Source organism: Bombus impatiens, unplaced genomic scaffold (assembly GCF_000188095.3).
Source record: "Bombus impatiens unplaced genomic scaffold, BIMP_2.2 scf_1079, whole genome shotgun sequence".
Taxonomy (NCBI): Eukaryota; Metazoa; Arthropoda; class Insecta; order Hymenoptera; family Apidae; genus Bombus; species Bombus impatiens.
The window spans coordinates 583,998-605,216 of record NT_177498.1 but is presented as its reverse complement, the minus strand read 5'-3'; the positions used below and the strand labels follow the sequence as shown (position 1 = coordinate 605,216).

The window sequence follows — 21,219 nt, the reverse complement described above, 5'->3', positions numbered from 1 at the left end:
ACTAATTTATTTTACAGCTTAAAATTAATTTTAAAACATCATATACATGTGTATATGCAACGTTGGTAATGAACATGTTTCGTTTAACATTTTCAGAAGAAGAAGAAGAATTTATAGTATTCAGTGTTTATACATCCAATACTTTATTATATTCATTAAACATTACTTTTATACACGGATAGAAAAGAGGCAACAATGATAATTGCGGCAATCTAAACTCCATATTATCATAAGCAATCCCAACATTTGCTTCTTTGTCTGGAATAAAAGGAATCTTTGAATAACGTTGACTAAAGTGCGTTAGTAAGATGAATTTTGCATTCATATATTTTCCAGCTTTTATCGCTTCAGAAGTCGTTGAATGCAATTTACTTTTTGCTAATTCTTCAAGACCGCTTTCTATGGTTGCTTCATGAATTAATAAATTACAATTTTGTCCTAATTTTATAAGATTTCGACAAAATATAGTATCACCGCTGAAATAAAGCATAGGATTCTGTTCATAAAATTGTTGATATATCATAGTAATTAATTTTATAACCAGCATTTTACTTATTTTACCTATAAACGATTTTTTTGTTATCTTGAAGAGTGATAGCAATACCATATGATTCCTTACAATGAGTAACATGAATTGTGTTTATTTCATTAATATTTAATTTATTATAAAGTGTAATTTCAAAATATTTTGATAACTTATGAGAGTCTAAATACAAATCACCATTGTGCACTAAAATATATTGTTGTACAACAGATTCAAATTGGCCATTATAATAATTCAACCAAGGGGTCATACACTTTGGTGTTAACAAATACAACATTTCATCTGTGACCTCTTTCCTTCTTAAAAGCAAACCCATGAGCCCTAAATGGTGATCTGCATGTATGTGTGATATATAAACAGCCTAAAAAAGAAAGAAGATTAGTCTTATATTTTTTGTCAGAAAGCTGAATATTAGACAGATAAGTTTCATTAATTATCGTTTTAAAGTATAAATAATATACCTTAATAGTACGTAAAATGTTGAGACTTTCCGAAGCTCCAAAAAACCTAATAATTTGGCCAAGGGTACCTTCTCCACAATCCAATAAAATGCTACAATCCTTATTAATTTGTAAAAGAATACTGCTTGTATTTCTAACTTTATTTGGTACACTACAACCAGTACCTAACATCACAATTCGTGGATAATCCAAAATAGTACCTAAATTAAGTTCTGCTGATTTTTTGTTAATAATTATTTTTAATTCTTTTAAAACATTTGTAAAGTCAGGAATTTGTGAAACTTCGTCAATATATGTCTTTGGTTCTTTGTAAATTTCAGCATTAAATAAACAGCTTGGTACTGGACGTATTTGTAATGTCTGTGCTGTTCTTGCACGGTGGACATTATTACTTTGAGTCTGAAATAAAAAATTTTCCAAGTATTTAATCATATAAAATTCTTGATATATTATTTTTTTAAGCTAAATAAATAAATAACACCATTAATATAACTTACTTCTTTATCTTTTTCAAAACAATCCTTATTTAATAGGGGAAATATTTCAGGATGCAACATATTTAATAAATATTGATTTTTATAAACAGCTTCGCTGCCCATGCAAGTATTTTCATTGTTTAAAACTATATGTTCAGTATTTGGGGAAAATTTTTTTAACCAATCTTGATATTGTTGAGTAGTGAAAATGTTTTCAGGAGTAAAATGAAATATGCAAAATACTTCAGATTCTTCTTCCGTTAATTCTGTCTGTTGATATTTTAAGAAAGTAGGATGATTTAGAATGGGATCCAAATATTCTTCCGTCGGACATTCTAAAACTAAAAATAGTTTTTAAGAATATACTTAACATTTTTAGTAGTAGAAAAAATCATAATTTGACATATTAATTATATGCAGTTATAATAGATACCTAAAACTATCTTCCCTTTCTAGAAAACACTTTTTAATTATTTATAAATATTACAAATTAATAAAAACTGAAGAAGTTAATAACTTAATATGTGTTAGATAATGTTTAAACTGTGTATACACTAGAGATATGGTTATATATTCTCAAAAGTACCTATGAAGGTGGTTTTAGGGCTGTCTGGTTCTACTACATCTTTACTTCGAACAATAGTCCCATCTGGTTTAGTAACATCCATTCCATTCTTTAACGTATCTAAAAGTGGTCCAGGTGGTACACCAAAATCTATACATTTATTTATTAATAATTTTCCACGTCGTGGATGGACTTCACAAATATAACATATTAAATGTGGACCGCTTTTCGTTCTCTTTTCTGTTTTAGTGTTTTGTTTGTTCGTTTCTTCATCTATAACTCTCTTATGATTTGCATTTATATGATATTCTTCATTTACCAAATCTGAAGAACTTTCTTTAGTATCTTTTAAAGATTTTGTTATATGTACATATGAAACTTTCATTATATTATCCTTATATGGTTTAGATTCATCGATTAAGGGATAAGTAATTTTTAAATTTGGTAAATGCACAAATGATTTAATTGCTTTTATATAGTCATCAAATCCTTCTGGGCCATGAATATTTATTTCTGTTACACCACTGGCTTGTGCTGTTAAAAGAGAACCTGGAATACCTCCAAGATTTTTCCAAGAAGAATATGTTACAAATATATTTCCTACTTTGGATAATTTACATTGATGTTCTTGACTTAAGCGTTGAACACCTTCTCCACAATTAAATATGTAATTACTATGATCAGTTAAAAGACATATACAAGATGGGGCCCCAGCTGCCCCACTACCAAGTACCTGTTTTAAGATATTAATTTTTAAGAAAATCATTATCAACATTATTACGTTTTAATATGTAACTAATTTATTTAACGTTCATTCATTTTACCCATAAGTGTTTTACATACCTTTAACTTTGCATTAAAATCCAGGCAGGGTTTTTTTATCTTCTTACGCTGCGTTGTTGATAAATTCATCGTATAACGTTTATTGTTTGATAGTGAGTTTATATTTCTACTAATGCATTTGCAGAAACATGTTCTGATTTGTAACATTACAAAACAAAAGTCTATTTATTTACATTAACAAGTATAATTATCGATCATAAGTCTTGGAATGTGTATATTTTACATTGAACTATTAGCTACAGAAATGAAAAAAAAATTATTTAATTGTCAATATTAAATAATGCGGTAAACGATTCAATTAAAAAATACAAACTGTGCTAATTTTAATTCTAATAAACAGTTCTTTATTATTATATCTTATACTTAACCTCGTTATTTGCAAATTATAAAATCACATTGTACATAAACCCACAAAAATCTGTCAATAGTTGCGTCATTAGCTACTGTTAAGTTTCAGATATATTTTATTAAAATAAAACTAATTATGTATAATGAAAATACATAAAAAATTAAAATAATACTACGATTTGTTATTGAATGTGGTATACGAATACACGTGTATATTCACGTGTTAGGTACAGGAGCGCATTGATTAAGATGCTTCTGTAGTTCTACCAATTAAAAAAGATTTTAGCAATTAATATTTTAAAACATTTCAATTAAAGAAGATAATTTATGTTACGTTAATCAACAATAAATGCCACATTACTCTTATCGCATTTGCGTAATAAATCATATATGTATTTGCATATTATATTTCCGTTAAAGTACAATTATATGCATATTATATATTATATATGTATTATACCTATACATTTGTATTCTATATTTTATATGCTAATAAACTGTTTGTAAAATTTCCCTCCCCCCCTTAATAACTAATAAGATAAGGAGATTATTCAGAACAATAATTATATAAATAAATAACTTTCTTAATTTTATTTTGGAGGCATTCATTGCAATCAATTCTATTAAAGGAAAATGAAAATTATACAAAATGTTATTCTCCATTATTCAAAGGAATAATTTGATCGGTTCCAAATGACGATAGTTTAGTTTCAATGCTGTGTTTATTTTATCGGTCTCATCTACAAGCACAAGGAATTCTAGGAATCAAAATTTGCTATATATGTGTATATACAATATATGTACTATATAGATTCATTAATATTAATTTTGCTGCTTCAAATATTATATTTAGAATATATGACAGACACACACACGCGCGCGCGCACGCACGCACGCACGCACGCACGCACCTGATATTAAGATGTAATAATTTTTAATTTATTTTGGATATTTACAGAACACATTAAGAATTACGTACATGTATTTTAAATTCAGTAATAGACATATGTTTGTATGTTTTTTTACTAACATATGTTTACATTTATCAAATATTATTATCTTCTTTCTAAAAATATGTATTACTTTCTTTGATCTTTTAAAATGTTAACAGAATTCTATATGGTGTCAAAATTTTGTTAATAATAAGATAAGTAATTTAAAACAGTGTTTTACATGAAAAGGAATATATTACATACTGTAAACAATTGTACATACATTCTTTATAACTTTCAGTATATGTACCTAATATGAATTGTATTAATAATAATATAAGAGTAATAATATGTTATCATAACAATGTCATATTATAATAATATAAACATTTCAATATTAAAAGATTAGATAAAAGTATACATACTTTTGTCTTAAAATTTCAGAAATTGGATAATAAAAGATTAATATCCTTATCCTGTGTAATAATAAACATTATGATACAGTATTACATCCGTAAAATCATTAACTAAGTAGATCCATTACATCATAAGATAGCAATTTTTCTACTTTTTGATTTGAATTGGAATTCAGATTTGAATTAAATTCTAACTGATTGATAGGAAAATTATTTGTATTAGAATTTAGATTTGAATTAAATTCTGACTTATTAGTTGTAATATTTCCTTGATTCATAGAATAATTAATACTGTTTCGCGGAATGACTGAATTAGGAACACAAGTATTTCCTTTCTGATTTAATTGTACATTCATTCCTTGTAAATTGAAGTGCTGATACTGATTTGAATTCGATGATTTCCACGAATAATCAGGTTTTGAACTTGACATTGAAAGATTTAGTTGATCTAAATTAGATCTCAATAAAGTATCAGTTAAATCTTTTACTGGAGGTTTTGTGGGTTGAACAATTGTAGGTGTTAATGGTGTTTGAGATTGTAATATTTGGTGCACTCCTTGTTGTTGAACTAATCTGTAAATAAAAATATTTCCAATTTTAAAAACTTACATTTCTAAAACCATACTTTAATTACAAAAAGAAATTCTTTTAACTTTTTATTAATAGAAAATAAATAACAATTTGTATTATTACCAACCGAAATTTATCTTCCATTGTCAATCCGTTTTCAATTTGCAGAGACTTTAAACTTGTGCTTGTATTTGGAGTAGGAACTATAGGAATTATATTTACATCATCGTTATTTGAATTAATATTTTTATACATAGTGGAGGTTTGTGAAAGTTCTTGATCTAATTGTTGGGTCTCACGACGCATGGCATCTAATTGTTTTAAAGCTTCTTTGTGCTCTGATGTTACACGATTTATCATTTCAGTCACGAGATTTGAGAGAATTTCATATTGTGGTAGACTGAAATTTTGTTCAACACAGAGTGGCAATAAAAATGGTAAGATCTTTGTTGCTAATATTTCTTTACTTGTTCCCAATTTACTGTGGCTTAATAACATTCTATAAATACCTGATAAGAAATGAATTAATTTATTTTATTTATATTAACTTTAGCTATGTAACTCTTATTATTAAATCAATATTTTAATGCAATATAGTACCTATGATGGCCATAAGAATTGCAGGTTCACCAGAGTGTGGAATTTCTTGGAGAAAAGGTAACACTTGATCAAGGACAAGCCATCGATCGAAATGCGGTAACATTTTTGCAAGACATAATAAACAATTAACTTTAACACCAAGACTTTTTCTGCGGCTTTCCTTCCCATATAAACAAATCTTTTTCATTCTAGGTAAAATTGCATTTTTAATCACTGGTCCTTCGATCATTGTTATAATATTAGGCAAAGCTGATAAACATAACTCTTGTAACTGTTCCCATTCTGATTCTAAAGCACGTAATAACATTGGGACTATATCTGTTTTTATTATTTCTGTAGTACATAATCTTAATAACAAATCCGCATGTTGCATTAAAACAAGGCTAATTTGTGGTGGATCATCTAATGTTAAAACTGATTTAATGTTTGGTAAAATATATTCTCTAAATTCTTCCACAGAACTTGTTTCCATTGCATAGATTATACTAGGTAAAACAAATGGAATCATTGGAGGATTAAACAATTCCTTGTATAAAGCTGGAAGAACTCTATGTAATATAACTCTATGTGGTAATTGTTTTAAAAGTTGAGGTAATCCTTTGTAAAATTGCGATTTCTGTAAGTTATCCCATTGGAAAATTTTGTCTAAATAATTCAGGGTTTTGACACCTATATCTGTAAAGTAATCAATCTTTACAAACTGATGAGCATCTGGTCTTAATTCAGGATTATGATGTAACATCAATTTAACTGTATCTCTAAGGCTTTCCGAAGTTGGAAGATACCTATCTGTGATATTTGAACTTTTAAAATTTTCTAAAAACTGTTTGCATTTCAATAAATCGTTGTTAGATTCATGAAGAAGTAGATTCTTTGGAGAATGTAAAACATATATCACTACTCCCAAAGAAAATATATCACTAGCTGTACCAACGCTACTTGCCAAAATACATTCTGGTGCTTGATAATCCAAATTTGGTTGAGCTATAGATGGAGCTGATATGTCATATTCTATGTATGACCACTGAGGTTGTTTACCTTCAGCGCTTTGATTTAAAGCACAAAAATCAAACCCAAAAATTTTCCACGCTCCATGACTATTTACAACAATAGATTCTGGACATAGATTTCTGTGCAATAATTTAACATCTCCATGTAAAAATGTAAAACCTTCTCCAAGTTGTAAAAGTCCATATTTAATTTCGACATCATGTAGCTTATAATCCTTTAACGCTGTTGGTAATGGTTGTGGTAAATTATTATGGTTCCCTAAAACATTAGCTAGACTAGCTAATACAGGTTCAGTGGCAAATGCTAAGCTATCTCTTGATTCCTCCAAAGGATGTTGAACAGTTAAAATTTGTGGATGACGTAATTTAGTTAATTGCGCGATACCTCTTTTCAATGTTTCTAAAATTAATTCTTTATCGTTTCTGGAAAATTTATCCAAAATACGTTTTTCAAATACAAATATCGCTGCTTCTTGCTTTGTAGATTTTTTATAACCATTGTAAACCTTCCATAGCAACGATGGTCCCGCACTTGCTATATGAGCAGTTACTTCAAATTCTCTGGTCACTGGATTACCAGGAAGGACATTTGATAATTGTGATAAACCATAAGCAGTGTTTTGAACAGTATTGGATATTGTATTGCTAACAGTGTTTCGTAACTTCGTAAACACATCCATTTTATTTTATAATTCGTGTGTGTATGTGTTTTAAATATTCATTTAATAGCTTAATATATTTTATTAAAAAAATGTTAATAAACAATGAAATTACTTAAATTAGAAATTTTTTGATATCTTTTTATTTCTTTCGACATTTGACCTGCTTTCTGTTTCATAAATTTTGTCTTTTAACATTCCAATGTATTATGTATTGATATATGTTTTACGCTACACAAAACGTAATTTCTTGGAATATTCAATAGCGTCACACAATACATCTATTATAATAATTAACGTTGATTCTATTATATTAAATGTATTATAATAATTTTTGACATTTTAAGACATGAGTCTTGATCTTACGTATCATGTCAGTTCGGCATAGTATTTTACTAGTTTTCATTTAATGGTTATGTACCAACCTAAACACGTAAATGTTAATATATTTAGTACTTCCCAAAAATTCCTTTAATATTTCCTATCATTTTAGATCAAATTTTCTCAGTATTTTTTTATTTTAATGTGTCATATAAAACGAATAAATAAAATTATCTGGTTAGTTCTTTAATTAAACATAATTGACAATATTTATGTGCTTTAAATTTAGGAACATAGAAAACATTATAAATCACTATTTTTTGTTAACAAGAAATAAGAAATATTTGCAAAAAGGGTATATATTTAATGAAATTGAGAAATTATTACAGTTAAGTAATGAAAAACGTTAATGCTTACAAATCATTAAATTGTAATTAAATATATATATATATATATATATATATATATACACACGTATATATAATATGTATGTGTGAAGTATATTTGTTTTTAAAGCACGTAATAGATAATAGTAGGTAATAAACAAGTAACATAATATACGTATGTAGTACATTTATAAATACATGAAATAGTTAACATTTGTAATAAAATAAATTTCATATTGCAGAGAGCATATATAACATGAGACGACGATTTCTGGAAAATTAGTTGCTGATATGTTTCCTGGATCGTTAAAGATAAGTGACATGTCATTATATCATAAACAGACAATAAAGTAATAAGAGTTCAACGTACTGCAAGAGTGCGGTAAAAGGTAATAGTCAGTTTTACTTTAATAACATTATCGATTATAGCAATTTTATTCAAAATAAAATAATTAGAATATCAAGATTTATAAATCTAAAACAATAACAGAATAAAAGAATAATAATATTAAAAATAGTCATGATGACATTTTGTCAATAGTTTAAAATTACATTAATCCTCGAAGAAAATGATTTTTAAACAAATATTAAATATTTTCATAGGATATAAGCAATACAATAAAGATTAAAAATTTTTATATGTTATGTATACCTATGCCATATAATAAAAATGCGCAAAATTGAGATTTATGCATTGACTATGTAATCACTCGATTAATCCTTAAACAATCCAGGATACTTCTACCTAAAATTTCATTGCTTGTAATTATATTTATTTAGGTATGAAATTAGTAAATATACATCGATTATGTGTATATATTTACTGAATTAACATATTTGTAAGATATATGTATACATACGTAGGTATGCATTATAATGAAAATAACTAAAAGTAAAAAATATGAAAACTATAATCTTAAAAATAGAAGTTTTTTAATAAACAACCAATTCTTTTTTAATAGGTACGTATTAACGTTGCATCAATTGCACTTATAATATGCTATATATATATATATATGCTAAATATATATATATATATATATAATGCAAATATAATATAAACAGCACTCTTTCGTTTAGCAGACTTTAGGTCAATATAATCCCTTCATTGATTAAAGTCGATATTCTGTCAGAGTACTTTCCCTAAAGGACGACCTTTGTAGTGGGGTGGGCCGACGAATAAGGGAGAGAGAACTGGCCGTCGACCCCGACAGTTTAGTTGCCTTATGAACCGCGTATGGATCGTTCGTATTTTATCCTTACATTTTCTCGATTAAAATTCCTTTTACATTTCTTTCATTCAGTCTGCTATAGATTTTTTCTGTTTATGATTAATACATTATTGTCTATGATCGTTTCATTGCATTAATGAGGACGTCGTGTGAGCATTTAAAAAGAAAAGGTGTTTATAGTGAAATATAAAAATGTTTTGTTGAAAAATATGTTAATAAATATATAGTTTGCTGTTTATTTCTGTTTACCATTTTTGGAAATGCTTATTTTTGCAGTTTATAAGATATTTTTCAAACATCGATTTTTTTGTTTCAAAATAGTGCCAATCTCTTAATTATTTTACATTTACTATACATACTATATTACTATATACAGTTCATTTAAATAATATGATTTTCCTTAATTTTGGGATATGTGCATACTTTCTATAACGATTTTGAACAAATATTTTGTTTGTACGTTATATTGTTTATATGTATAATAGAGTTTTGCTCGTCGCTTTTCACAGTTTTTATTGAAACTGTGATATGCAATTTTTACTAAAAAATAATGTAAAATGTTTGTGTAACTTTGAATGTTACAGTCCATTGTTTGAACTTCTTCTTTTAATTTATTTATTAAAATGCTGCAACTGTATCGTGATAGTTGTTGAATCTTTAATCTTATCGTTATTGTTTTAGTTTGGAAACATAAATAAGACAGATTATGATGTTAACGCTTAACATTATGGTTAATGGTAATAAAGACGATGTACTGTCGAGCATTTTCCTAAATTGCGAAGGTGTAAAAATGTTGGAGAAGTGAATAGTGAAAGTTTGCGGTGTACATAAGTCCTTCGATATCGATTCCTGCAAATTGCAGTGGTGCATCCTCCACCAACAGCACATATATGATTCTCCTCCTCTCAATGCGAGAAAAATTATTCACGAGGAGAATGCTCGCATCCAGATAAACCAGAAAATTGTAAGTTTATAAATATTTTACAATGCTTTTAAAATTAATTGACTGTGACATTAGAAATTATATCTGGTTTTTTATTATTATTTATTGAGAATATTTATAAAATTAAAAGTAAGTAGAAATGATGAAGTAAAAATAATTTTCCAATTTCTTAATTTAAATGTTATATTTACTTGTCTGCGGTTGTTTAGAAATTGAACACGGATGACGAATTGGATATGAATTTGAAATTTAAATGGCTCTTCCTTGGAATACTAGTTACCATCCTCCTTGAATTCGGTAAATTTATTTCATTACTTTTCACATTTAAATTGTTATGGAAAGGCATACATACACAAAAATGAAAATGTTATCTACCATTTAATTTTATACTTCATTAATGTGAATATATGTTAAATACAAATCATTAGATAATTAATAATAATAAAATAAAAAATTTAGATATTACTAGATCAATGATAAAGGAAGAAGATGAGTTTGTTGCATTGAAAATTGATTCTCCTTCTTCTCACGTCGCCCTTTCGGGAGACCTTACAATATCTGTTACAAAGTCGACTGAAACGTTAGAAAAAACAAAGTACAAATATGGATTCAAAGAAGAAGAAAATGCAGATTCGAAATCACTTGAAAATATTTCTAATCAATTTTTTCTACTGAGGTAAGCTAGTTTGCGTCTTATTGCCAGCTATTGAAAATGATTGTTAAAATGTAAAAATATTCGAGAAGTCACTATAGAATTTTTTCATGAATACGTTCTACGACATTTTTTGAAATTTCATTAGCACTGTAATGAGACAGGGCTATCATTTCTATAATAGCAAAATCTGAAACCACCCAGAAAATACGTATACAGGATGTATCATAATATGTCGGACCTACTTCAGGAATGGACAAGAGGCATAAGAACAGTGAAAGAAGTTCATGTGAACATGTGCCCCTTCATAGAAGATGCTCGAAATGGCTATCTTTGGTCTGTGTGTATGCTTGCACACGTCGTATCAAAGAATTTTGCAATCTTTAAAAAATTTCATATGAACTTCTCTCATTATTTTCGTGCCTTCTGTCTACTCCTAGAGTAGGTGCCACATGTCGTAATACACCCCGTATACAGATTAATTTCTGTACCACGTAACTTATTTTCAGAGAATGTTGAATTTCCGAACCCTCCACCTATATTTTCAGATCCGTTTCAAATTTTACCAAGATAATGACGATAGTCGTGTCTCGTTACAGTACTAATGAAAACCCAAAATGTTTTGTACAATGTATATATACATAACAGGTTTCTAGGAGTGATCGAATATTTTAATGTTTTAAACGATTACCCTTTGACTGTACGATCTACAAACTAACCGTTACATGCTGTTTATGTTGTTCATAGAGTGCTGTACCTTTTTGAAGACATATCAGAATTAATAGGTGAAATTCAACTAGAACAGTTGCCTTCGGGAAATGAAACCATTTCAATCATCATTCCCTGCGGGTATTTTACTCGTGGCGGTGTTTACGCTCTACGAGTAGAATATAAGTATGAAAATTCAACAGTGCCTGTTGCCACTCTTCATCAGGTTGTTATTGTTTCTCATTTTTACTTATAGGATTTTCTCTATAATATCGTTAATATTTAATGTACTTTTTATTACATCTTCTATAATATGATCGTAGCATATTTGCATTGAAATGATAATGATACATATTTATGCTTGTAGACAAGTAAAATATTAGATGTAAAGTGGCCACTACCAACAATCTTCTTAGAATCTCAGCAAATTACTACTTACCCAGATAAGCCTGTCAAAGCCACAATAAGATACAATGGAGTAAACTGCAGTCCATCTGACAATGTTCCTGTAACTGTTTACATCCTACAATTAATATATTGCGGATCTAGTGTAACTGCTTGTTATTTGCAGAATAATACTTATATTCAAGTAAATGAACAATCTTTCTACAACTTTGTTTTTCTACAACCTATTTCTATTACAACCTATTTCTTATACAACCTATTTCTATTTTAAAGATTATTATTATCTCTAAAACAGTTACATTATTAATAAAACAGTTATTATGTTATTTGTAAATTTCGTGCTATATTTTCAGATATTATATTATGAAGAAATAAGAGATTTTTCACCAACAAAGACTATTTTTTTCCGATGTGAATTGCTCGGGTTACCTGGCAATTATGCTGTAAGATTAAAAGCTTCGGGTACCAATCCTACAGCACCAAATACTAGCGTGTACTTTAAGGTAATTAGCACAAAGGTGTATTTTATTCCAAGCCAATTATTTACATGATATAATAAAATCCTTCAAACAATAATAGAAAATTTGTTTTCGTGACTTACATTAACAGTACATTAGTAAATAACATATTAGAAACAATAACGTATATAAATATTTTGCTAAAAATTGCTTACTTTACGTTTGAATTACAGGTGAAATGGTCTGAAGAATTTAAACTTACGGTTCATGCAAGATCGATATATCCTTGTGAAGGGTCAGGAGGTGTAGCCGTCCTTTTCGAATATCCTGCGTGTCGACTAGAAGGTGATCGTGTTCGTGTTTATGGTCGTTTGAAAGCTGATGTTACTTCCGTTGCTTCACCCTCCAGTCTTCATTATATCACCGAATCTAGATCAATACCTGGCAAGCATTCCTTGGCTTTCGATTGTGATCTTTTCACAGAAAAATTTGTCGAATATTGTTTCGTCTATGTTAGCCAGGCGGTCACAGGTGCTATGGGGGATGTTAATATGTCCTGCATACCCACCTTCCCTCTCCAAGGTACATTCAAACTTTTCACAATTCATGTATGATATTAACATTATATCTATCTCTACGTACATATGCAGGATGTTTCATAACAAGTCCCCTAAACTCAATAAACTTATTTAGGTGTAAAACTAATGCATGCCCAACTTTGTTTATTGTAACCGAAAATATGCTTTTATAAGCGTTGGAAATACGCATTGTTATACCTGCTGCCGTTATCGGAACATTAAGCACGCGTTAAAATAATAAATAGTACGATTTTGTTTCTGCAATTCATTTTCTGCGAGCTTCCACCTCAGTCATTTACTTGCGGAATTCTCGGTCCAGGTCATTTCAAGGTCATAGTATGGCACATGGTTGAACGCGTTTTAATCTCATCTCATCGTTTTAATAATAAAGGATAAAATATGTTATTTCATTTAAAAAACGTTATTATTATTATGAAAATATCAGATGATATTTCCTTGAGATGATATTCACTCCCATAGCTTAATTTTTTTTTTTATCATGACAACTAAGATAGTAATTAAGATTGTCGAAGTTATGTAGAAAGTCCTGAAAACATACATTATAATGCATCTCAGTAATATGTATTTTATTTTATTATGTATAAATATTAGAAACATGCAAGTTATTTCTTTAATACTTCATTTTTGCTCAATATTGCTCTATCTAGAAAGTGATGCTGCTGGTTGGGGACCTTGGAGTCCATGGAGCCCATGCAGTAGCTCGTGTTTTGGAGGAATTCGAAATCGATATCGCTTTTGTGACACTCCACCTCCGAAATATGGAGCAAGATTTTGCCAGGTAAATATTTATTTATTAATGCAAGATTCAATTAATGTTGTTAGTACAATTGCATGGTTAATTCGAAATCCAAATAAATAATTATTATACACGTATGTTCAATTTCTTAATAGGGATGACAAAATCACTAAAGTTAACATTTATTTATCAAATGATAGGGAAAGGCAATAGAAACTGAATTCTGTGGCAAAATATTTTGGGAAGTATCCTCTAAAAATGAAGCATGGCATAATCGAATTCAGAATTCGATATGCGATAGTGCAGTTTTGGCTGCAACAAAGCCGGAAGTTGTAGCTGACATTGGATTACAGTGTCGATGTGGATGTCGTATTGTATTAAAGCATCAACCTTACAGGAAAATCCTTGGAGCTAATACTCAAGCCTGTCCTGGCCGATCCTTCTGGCTTTTGCAAGTAATACTAAATAACTAATAAGAAAATAAATAATCAATAAATGCCAAATAAATAATAAATTATCACTGCAGATAATAACATCAATAGTCTACAGTCTAATTTAATTTGTCTAGGCGCAAGCGAATTTTATAATTGGATTACATTTAGATCAATTACAATTTCCTTGCCCAGGACAGTATTTTCGTGTTCGGGATGGGAATTCCTTAAATGCAGATCTCTTAATCGACGTTACATATGATAAAATGCAATTTACTGTGAAAACACTCATCAGCTCTGGGCAAAATCTATTACTGGAATTTTTTAGTGATGAACTTGTAGCATCAGGGGATGCTTGTATCGGTGGTTTTCTTGCTCATGCAGCTGTACTAGGTAAAAATAATTATTACAGAATCATGTTTTTCATAGTAATTTAAAACATTGCATACTTTATTTTAAAGTAGATTATTTAAAAATAGTTAATTGCAACGCCTCGTCTTTATAGATAAAAAGTATCTAAAAAGAAATAGAACCACCACCACTGTGCCTTTTGAAACAAATTTAACGAACGTTGAAGAAGAATGGATCTTTTGGAAACCAGCACATTTAGCAACTGCCTTGCTTTTGATACTCATATTTATAGTTTCTATTTTCTTGGCGTTACAATTTATTATAAAGTATAGAAAGTATCGTATTGCTGAGGATTTGGATAGTCTGAATGATGTTTCAGGTATCAATATTATGACATTTTTCATCAGTTATATATATTTTTTAATATTTAATTATTTGATAAAATTATTGAATGTTTCATTAATATTAATTTTATATTAATGTTTATTACTTTCTTTGTTGACCGTTTTCTTCTTTTTGATGATTACAATAGGAATTATATCTATTCTTTAGCACTATTCTAATCTAAGCACTGATCTAAGCACTATTCTTATCATATAAAACGAATAATTTTCATAACTACTAGAAACTGTTTCGTACCTATAATCTCAATCAAATTCATTTTTTTTTGTAATCAGAACTAATGCCTGATCGATCAAAATTTCTATCTACAAGTACAATCATTTCCGAAGTTATCTCTATGATAGAAACAACCACTAAATCTGCTCCAAAGGAGACTTTAAGTAATACAGAAGATCACTACCATAGTATTGAAACCTTAACAGGGTAAGAATAATATTATTTTAAAATTCTAGAAAATCGTAAAAACTGTTCCACAATAAAAAAGATCAAATTTGAATTCTATTATACATATATACATATATACATATATTCTCAATGTAGGTGCAAGGATGAATCTACATTGAGTTCTAGTACATTAAAATTAAACAGCACGTTGGAAAGTTCTTCTGACAAAACAATCACATCAATAAAGTCAAACTGTGATAAATTATTATCATCTTCCAGTATTCTCGTGTATCATAAACCAGAAGTTAAATATGCTTATCCCGTAAAGTGAGTTTATTATGTATTTTAATTGATATAACAGAGATTTAAAAGATTGCAAGTTAATTACAATATTATTGATATATTATATAGGTTACAAACAATAGATTATGATGGTTCAGAAGAGAAAGAATTAAAAATGGAAAATGGTAACTTAAAAGATAATAAAAGTAATAGCATCTCAAAAATTTATCAAAATAATGATATTAGTTATTCAGAAGGAAAAGTAAATATTTCTTTATCTAAGAAATTATAAAATTTAAAGAAAAATTATATGTGCAATGTTCATTGTTTTGTATCTTTCTTAACACATAGGAATCTTCACCTGAAAGTGTTATTTCAAGTCCATCAATTTTGGTAAGTGGGAAAGAAACAAAGGAAAGAAGAAATCGTGAAAAACTTCTACAAGGTCCAGGATCGGAATTTAGTCTAACAAATCCTGATTCAGAACTCGAACTGGATTATTATGATTACAATGTGGCAAATGCTAGTGCTGTTCCAGGATCTTACTTAGGAATGGATCCTGCTTTTTTAGTTTGGATTCCACCAATCGAGGATTTACATCTAGACACAGAAGATCTTCTCTTAGGGTAACTAGTAACCTATTTTTTTTTTTAATTTAGCAGTAATATTATTAATTACATAATTATATGTTATTGTTTATCAACAGAAGCAAGAGAAATTCTATTTTGGCTCTTGAGACTGAAGGTGCTGCATTAACACCTTCCGAATATAGAAGAATGAAACTTTCTAGTTTTGAAGATTTTGGATTTGAATTGGAACAAGGGTAAATATTAAAAACATATACCTATTATTACTTTGCAAATGACTTACAGATATAATATTTTTATGGATTAATTTTATGCATTAAATTATAAAACTGTTTAACTAGTCTTATATTAATAATGAAAATTATTTCTAAAAAGAAAAGAGACTATTGCTAAAATTTGGATTATAGAAATTAATTAGGAGTGAAATCTCTGAAACTTTCAGAACAAGAACGTTTGAAAAATTACTTCCTGTCCAAAAACTTCTAGAAGATTCTAGTATTAAAGTAAGCATGGAATCTGTATCTGGTATCCTCGAACATAAACAATACTGTGTTATTTCAAACCGGAGGTAAGTCCGTAATAGTACGTAATTTATGTAACTATGGATGGTATTAAAGGGATTATAGCACTCACAAAGAGAAGTAAAAAATGTCTAATAAACATATGTAAATCCTAAAATCAATCCTTTCAATGTAAAATTTTGCGATTTCGCGTTCGATCATTGCCTCAAGTTACCATTTATTTACTATGCTTGATTGAATTCGCAATAACATCATTTCGCTTCATCGACATTGAAAGGATTGATTTTAGGACCTACCCCAATATATATATATGTATATTGATTAGACATTTTTTTTTTAAATTATTTTTAAAATAGTTGTTTCTATATTAATGTCCTTTGCTCCTCATAGGGTTCGTCTAGGCAAAGATGAAGAATCAAGCGAAGAATCGAACTCTTCTAAAAGCCTTCTTGGAAGCCCTATAAATATGCTGAATAACGATGAAAATAATAAAGGAAAACTATGTTCTACGCCGAACAGAATTTTACAAAAAGATCTTTCAAAGATAAAGCAGAATTGTAATCAAAAAAAAATTCCTAACAATCAAGATGAGGATATAACAAATATGTCTTGTAAATATAAAGAGTTAATGGAATGCACTCAGTCAATTACAAACATAAAGGACACAGTAAATATTCCTATGACAGAATTATCAGGGAGCCCTTTAAAAAGCTTTTCTCAAGTACGAAAATTAAATAGCAGAGATATTGATGCTTCTTTAAATGTTCAAAATCCAGATTATGGTATAGAAACATTTTGCCTAAAGCAGGGGTCTTTTTATGATCAAAATATTAAATTTGTTGACGATGATGACGATGAATATATCGACTAGAAATTTTATAAAATTATTCTTATTCGTTTCTACTAGAATTTCTATAATTTTTTTAGTTTAACGTTTTCGTTTATATCATTCGCCAGCTTAACAGCACGCGAACATTTAGATTTCATTATTTAATGGTATTTTAAATACCTTAATATTATTTCTTTAAATATAATTATATTTCTTGTTATTACAAAGTAATGATTTTAGAAAATTGTTAAACTTGTAACAAAGTACATTAATGTCTCTCAAGATATAACCAAGAGTTGATTATCGAGGCTTTTTTTTATCTGTAATAGAATTCGGATTTTGATGTAATAATAGATATAATAGTTATGACGATCTAAAAGAACAGACAATGGAAAAAAGAATAAAGCGAAAAACTATATTTAACTACTTTGACTCTGCTACCGAACGATTCATATCGATTTACAAAATTTACTGTAACTTCGTCAATTATAAGGATGCGGCTATTAAATTTAGAGCGAATATGTACAAAGGAATAGGCAATCTATTTATGAGCTCTAAAGCAGTGCTTCTTAAACTTTCCGCATCCACGATCTCGAAAATTTTCACGACCCCATAATTCTGTTACACGATTTCATATGGGGTTGCGATCCATAGTCTAGGAAGTCCTGATATAAAGGGACGATTATAAAATGCTACGTAACGACATTTACTAGCTCGATCGTTGATTACTAATGGCTCACTGCCATGAGGTTGTAGAGATAATAAGGTCATATTATGCGAAACTCTTCGAGTTACATTTTGAAATATATTACTATAATATTATCACGCTCATATGTTGAACTAAAAAGATTTGTTTTATAGATGAATAATTACGTTTTTATTTTAAATTTAGAAATGTTTGTAAAGTTCAAATTTTTGTTCTTCTTCTTTCTTTATTTTGATTTTAAACTTATATGATTTATCGGGAATCAAAAAACGTAAATCTATGAAACTCTATCAAAAAAAGGCATAAGAGATCTCATATTTCCAACAAAAATATCCAAAAATATCTATTAAACATGGAATTGAATGCAATAAGGGAGACTAATTTCTAGTTTTTGGAACCAGATCTTCAATATTTTTAAAATCGTTAACTACTTTAACGTGATTATGTGCAATTGTATATAATAATTCTCATTATTTAATCATTGGTATAGTACAAATTATATGACGCAGTACAGCTACTCTAAGATTTACTATTTTGCTATGTAATTGTATAATATAAAATCTAAATCTATCTAAAAATATATATCATGCATAAGAATGATTAATGAAAAAAGATCATATGAGTTAATGTATATTCTTATATAATATGTATGTATATGAATTTTTCTTCTTCAAATAACTCGTAACAGAAATCATGTGTAAAGCTGTAATATATTTTATAGGAGCTGATTTCTACATCACTTATATTACTTATTTCAAGCATTAATTTAGGTCTCATTTACTTTTCTAGAAAAGGATATATGTATTGTTAATTAATACAGGGTGTTTCGTGTATCTCGGTTACTTTGATATCCTAAGACGCCTGTGCATACCTTTTTTAATACGAAAAATTGTATGAGGAAAAAATTGACTACTTTGGAACAACGAATTCATGACTTCTCCCACAACGTCATCTGAAGCAGTCAATTTCATCTTGCCTGATTACAATTAAAATAATATTGTCACGTTGATTAATAATTTACTAGCAATATTTTTATTGTTCTCTTTGTATATAAATGATAAAGTAAATTATCTAATATAAAACACAAAAATAATATAAGAGAACACACGAAGAATCATGCAACGTGAAAAATAATGTAATTCGACGATGTATTAGAAAAATAAGATTGCCATATGTTACATGAAAATATATGTAGGTATTAGTTTTTATCATACATATACGATGAAAGGATATCGATATGTAAAAGATTATATATTTTTAGAAACGTACTATATACATATTTATAATATTTAAAATTAATATTTATATGACGTTAAATTAGTAATTATCATTTTTAACGTGTATATACATTCAACTTATATCAATTTTTAATTTATTAAAATTATTATTAATTTAAATTACATTCTACGTAAATTAATTTCTATTTATTATTAATTTCTTGCAAAGCACTAGTCATCGGATGATTAATTTTTAGTTTTCTCATCTTCTATTTCGAGTCAATTAGTACGTTATGCTACGCACTGGTGTAAAGATTCTTAATCAAGTAATAGCGTATAAATTAATGTATATAATTAATACTGTAACCGAAACAAAGAATAAGATTTATCAGATAATGCATTCGACAAACATTTTGCATCAAATTTTACTGTACTTTATTATAATTTTTATTGTAAACATTCTATGCATACATTTGAAGAATACGTTTTATGTGTCACGATTGAATAGCAAAATTAAATAAATTAAAAGAATATTTGACTGAGTATTAGCAAATAAATCTTTTTATCTAAATCTTTTGCCTTTCTTAATTACATTACTTAAAACTGTGTCTAACTTGATAATTATATTTGAAATTAGTTTATCCCATAGTATGGATACATTGATAATATATTCACGGATAACAAAAATACATCTTTTAATATAATTAATTGAATTATAACATTTAGATACTTATGGGTGTATGATTTAAACATATAACTAATATGCATACACATGTTGGTCTTAAAATACACATTCAATAAAATGTATGCAAAAGGTAATTTAAAATACATAATGAAATTGCGCATCGAAATACGATATAGTATACAATATAAATATAATATTCAATATATTTAACATTACATTACTTATTATAATTACTGTAAACGCCTAATATAGAATTAACAAAATCAACCGGCAACAGTGTAAAGTGTTTCGTTGAGAATAGAAGATAAATATATGCACATTCGAGCTTCGCTTGGAAATCTGCGTCGTTGAATGCAATTGATCGTTGTGTTTGAAAGTTGTCGTTGCGTATAAAAGCTTTTAAGAGGCGAGTTAAATAATGAAATTTTTTAAGGAAAGCAAGTTAGAAAATATCACTTTTACATGATTTACCATTAACATGTTCAAATGTTTTCGAATGTTTAAAGCAAATTCAACGTTAAATTAATTTTCTTCTTAGTATAATAGTTAGTTTTCTGTCGAACTGGTAGAGGTTATGACAATGCCGACCTGATAGAATGGTTTCAATGTGATGAATCTTCTTCGATTGGCCATGATACTAATATTACGTGTATTTCGGGCAATGAAATGAAACATGAATATAATGACAATGATATTCCTCAACGTTTCCAAGTACATATTTGAAGCGTTAGAAATAGAGTTAAGATGGTAGCAGTCAGAAATGGAATGTAACTTTACCGAATTAGATCTGCTAAAAAAGTTGTGTGATTTAACAGCTAAAAGAACTTCGGGCCCATAAATCTTTAATAGAATTATATTTAATTTCATTGTTTGTATTGCTATTATTGATATTTATGTTCTTCCCTTCTCTCTCTTTTTTTTTTTTTTTTTTTTTTTTTTTAAAAAAAAATTTTAAAAAGT

General features: G+C 28.1%; 3 protein-coding genes across 7 annotated transcripts; 1 reads left to right on the top strand and 2 right to left on the bottom strand.

Annotated features, from left to right (window-relative positions):
• Positions 1-119: 119 nt before the first annotated feature.
• LOC100741919 (ribonuclease Z, mitochondrial) lies at positions 120-3,538 on the bottom strand. Of its 3 annotated transcripts, none has more exons than XM_033323615.1 (7): positions 3,438-3,538; positions 2,890-3,022; positions 2,068-2,779; positions 1,503-1,822; positions 1,006-1,404; positions 562-905; positions 120-476 (listed from the first exon to the last, which is right to left on the bottom strand). In XM_033323615.1, exons 2-7 carry the CDS (start codon positions 2,956-2,958, stop codon positions 128-130), a joined length of 2,193 nt encoding a protein of 730 aa, XP_033179506.1. In that variant the 5' UTR covers positions 2,959-3,022; positions 3,438-3,538; the 3' UTR covers positions 120-127. The 3 variants fall into 3 exon arrangements, with proteins under 3 accessions (XP_033179506.1, XP_012246841.1, XP_033179505.1); XM_012391418.3 differs by having other exon boundaries at positions 2,890-3,125; positions 3,258-3,533; XM_033323614.1 differs by having other exon boundaries at positions 3,258-3,533.
• Positions 3,539-4,630: 1,092 nt separating this feature from the next.
• Positions 4,631-7,529, bottom strand: LOC100747579 (SCY1-like protein 2). Its single transcript, XM_003493296.4, has 3 exons — positions 5,756-7,529; positions 5,283-5,664; positions 4,631-5,158 (listed from the first exon to the last, which is right to left on the bottom strand). The coding sequence occupies exons 1-3, from the start codon at positions 7,443-7,445 to the stop codon at positions 4,693-4,695; spliced, it is 2,538 nt and encodes an 845-aa protein (XP_003493344.1). The 5' UTR covers positions 7,446-7,529; the 3' UTR covers positions 4,631-4,692.
• Positions 7,530-8,363: 834 nt separating this feature from the next.
• On the top strand, positions 8,364-18,471 carry LOC100747465. Of its 3 annotated transcripts, none has more exons than XM_012391513.3 (19): positions 8,364-8,520; positions 10,045-10,327; positions 10,516-10,603; positions 10,766-10,982; positions 11,706-11,892; positions 12,034-12,255; positions 12,425-12,574; positions 12,763-13,111; positions 13,776-13,906; positions 14,065-14,319; positions 14,433-14,688; positions 14,801-15,025; positions 15,324-15,471; positions 15,589-15,759; positions 15,844-15,976; positions 16,066-16,340; positions 16,421-16,537; positions 16,744-16,869; positions 17,213-18,471. In XM_012391513.3, exons 3-19 carry the CDS (start codon positions 10,543-10,545, stop codon positions 17,691-17,693), a joined length of 3,504 nt encoding a protein of 1,167 aa, XP_012246936.1. In that variant the 5' UTR covers positions 8,364-8,520; positions 10,045-10,327; positions 10,516-10,542; the 3' UTR covers positions 17,694-18,471. The 3 variants fall into 3 exon arrangements, with proteins under 3 accessions (XP_012246936.1, XP_033179475.1, XP_033179476.1); XM_033323584.1 differs by lacking the exon at positions 8,364-8,520 and adding an exon at positions 10,417-10,435 and having other exon boundaries at positions 9,909-10,327; XM_033323585.1 differs by lacking the exon at positions 8,364-8,520 and having other exon boundaries at positions 9,909-10,327; positions 12,763-12,874.
• Positions 18,472-21,219: the final 2,748 nt, after the last annotated feature.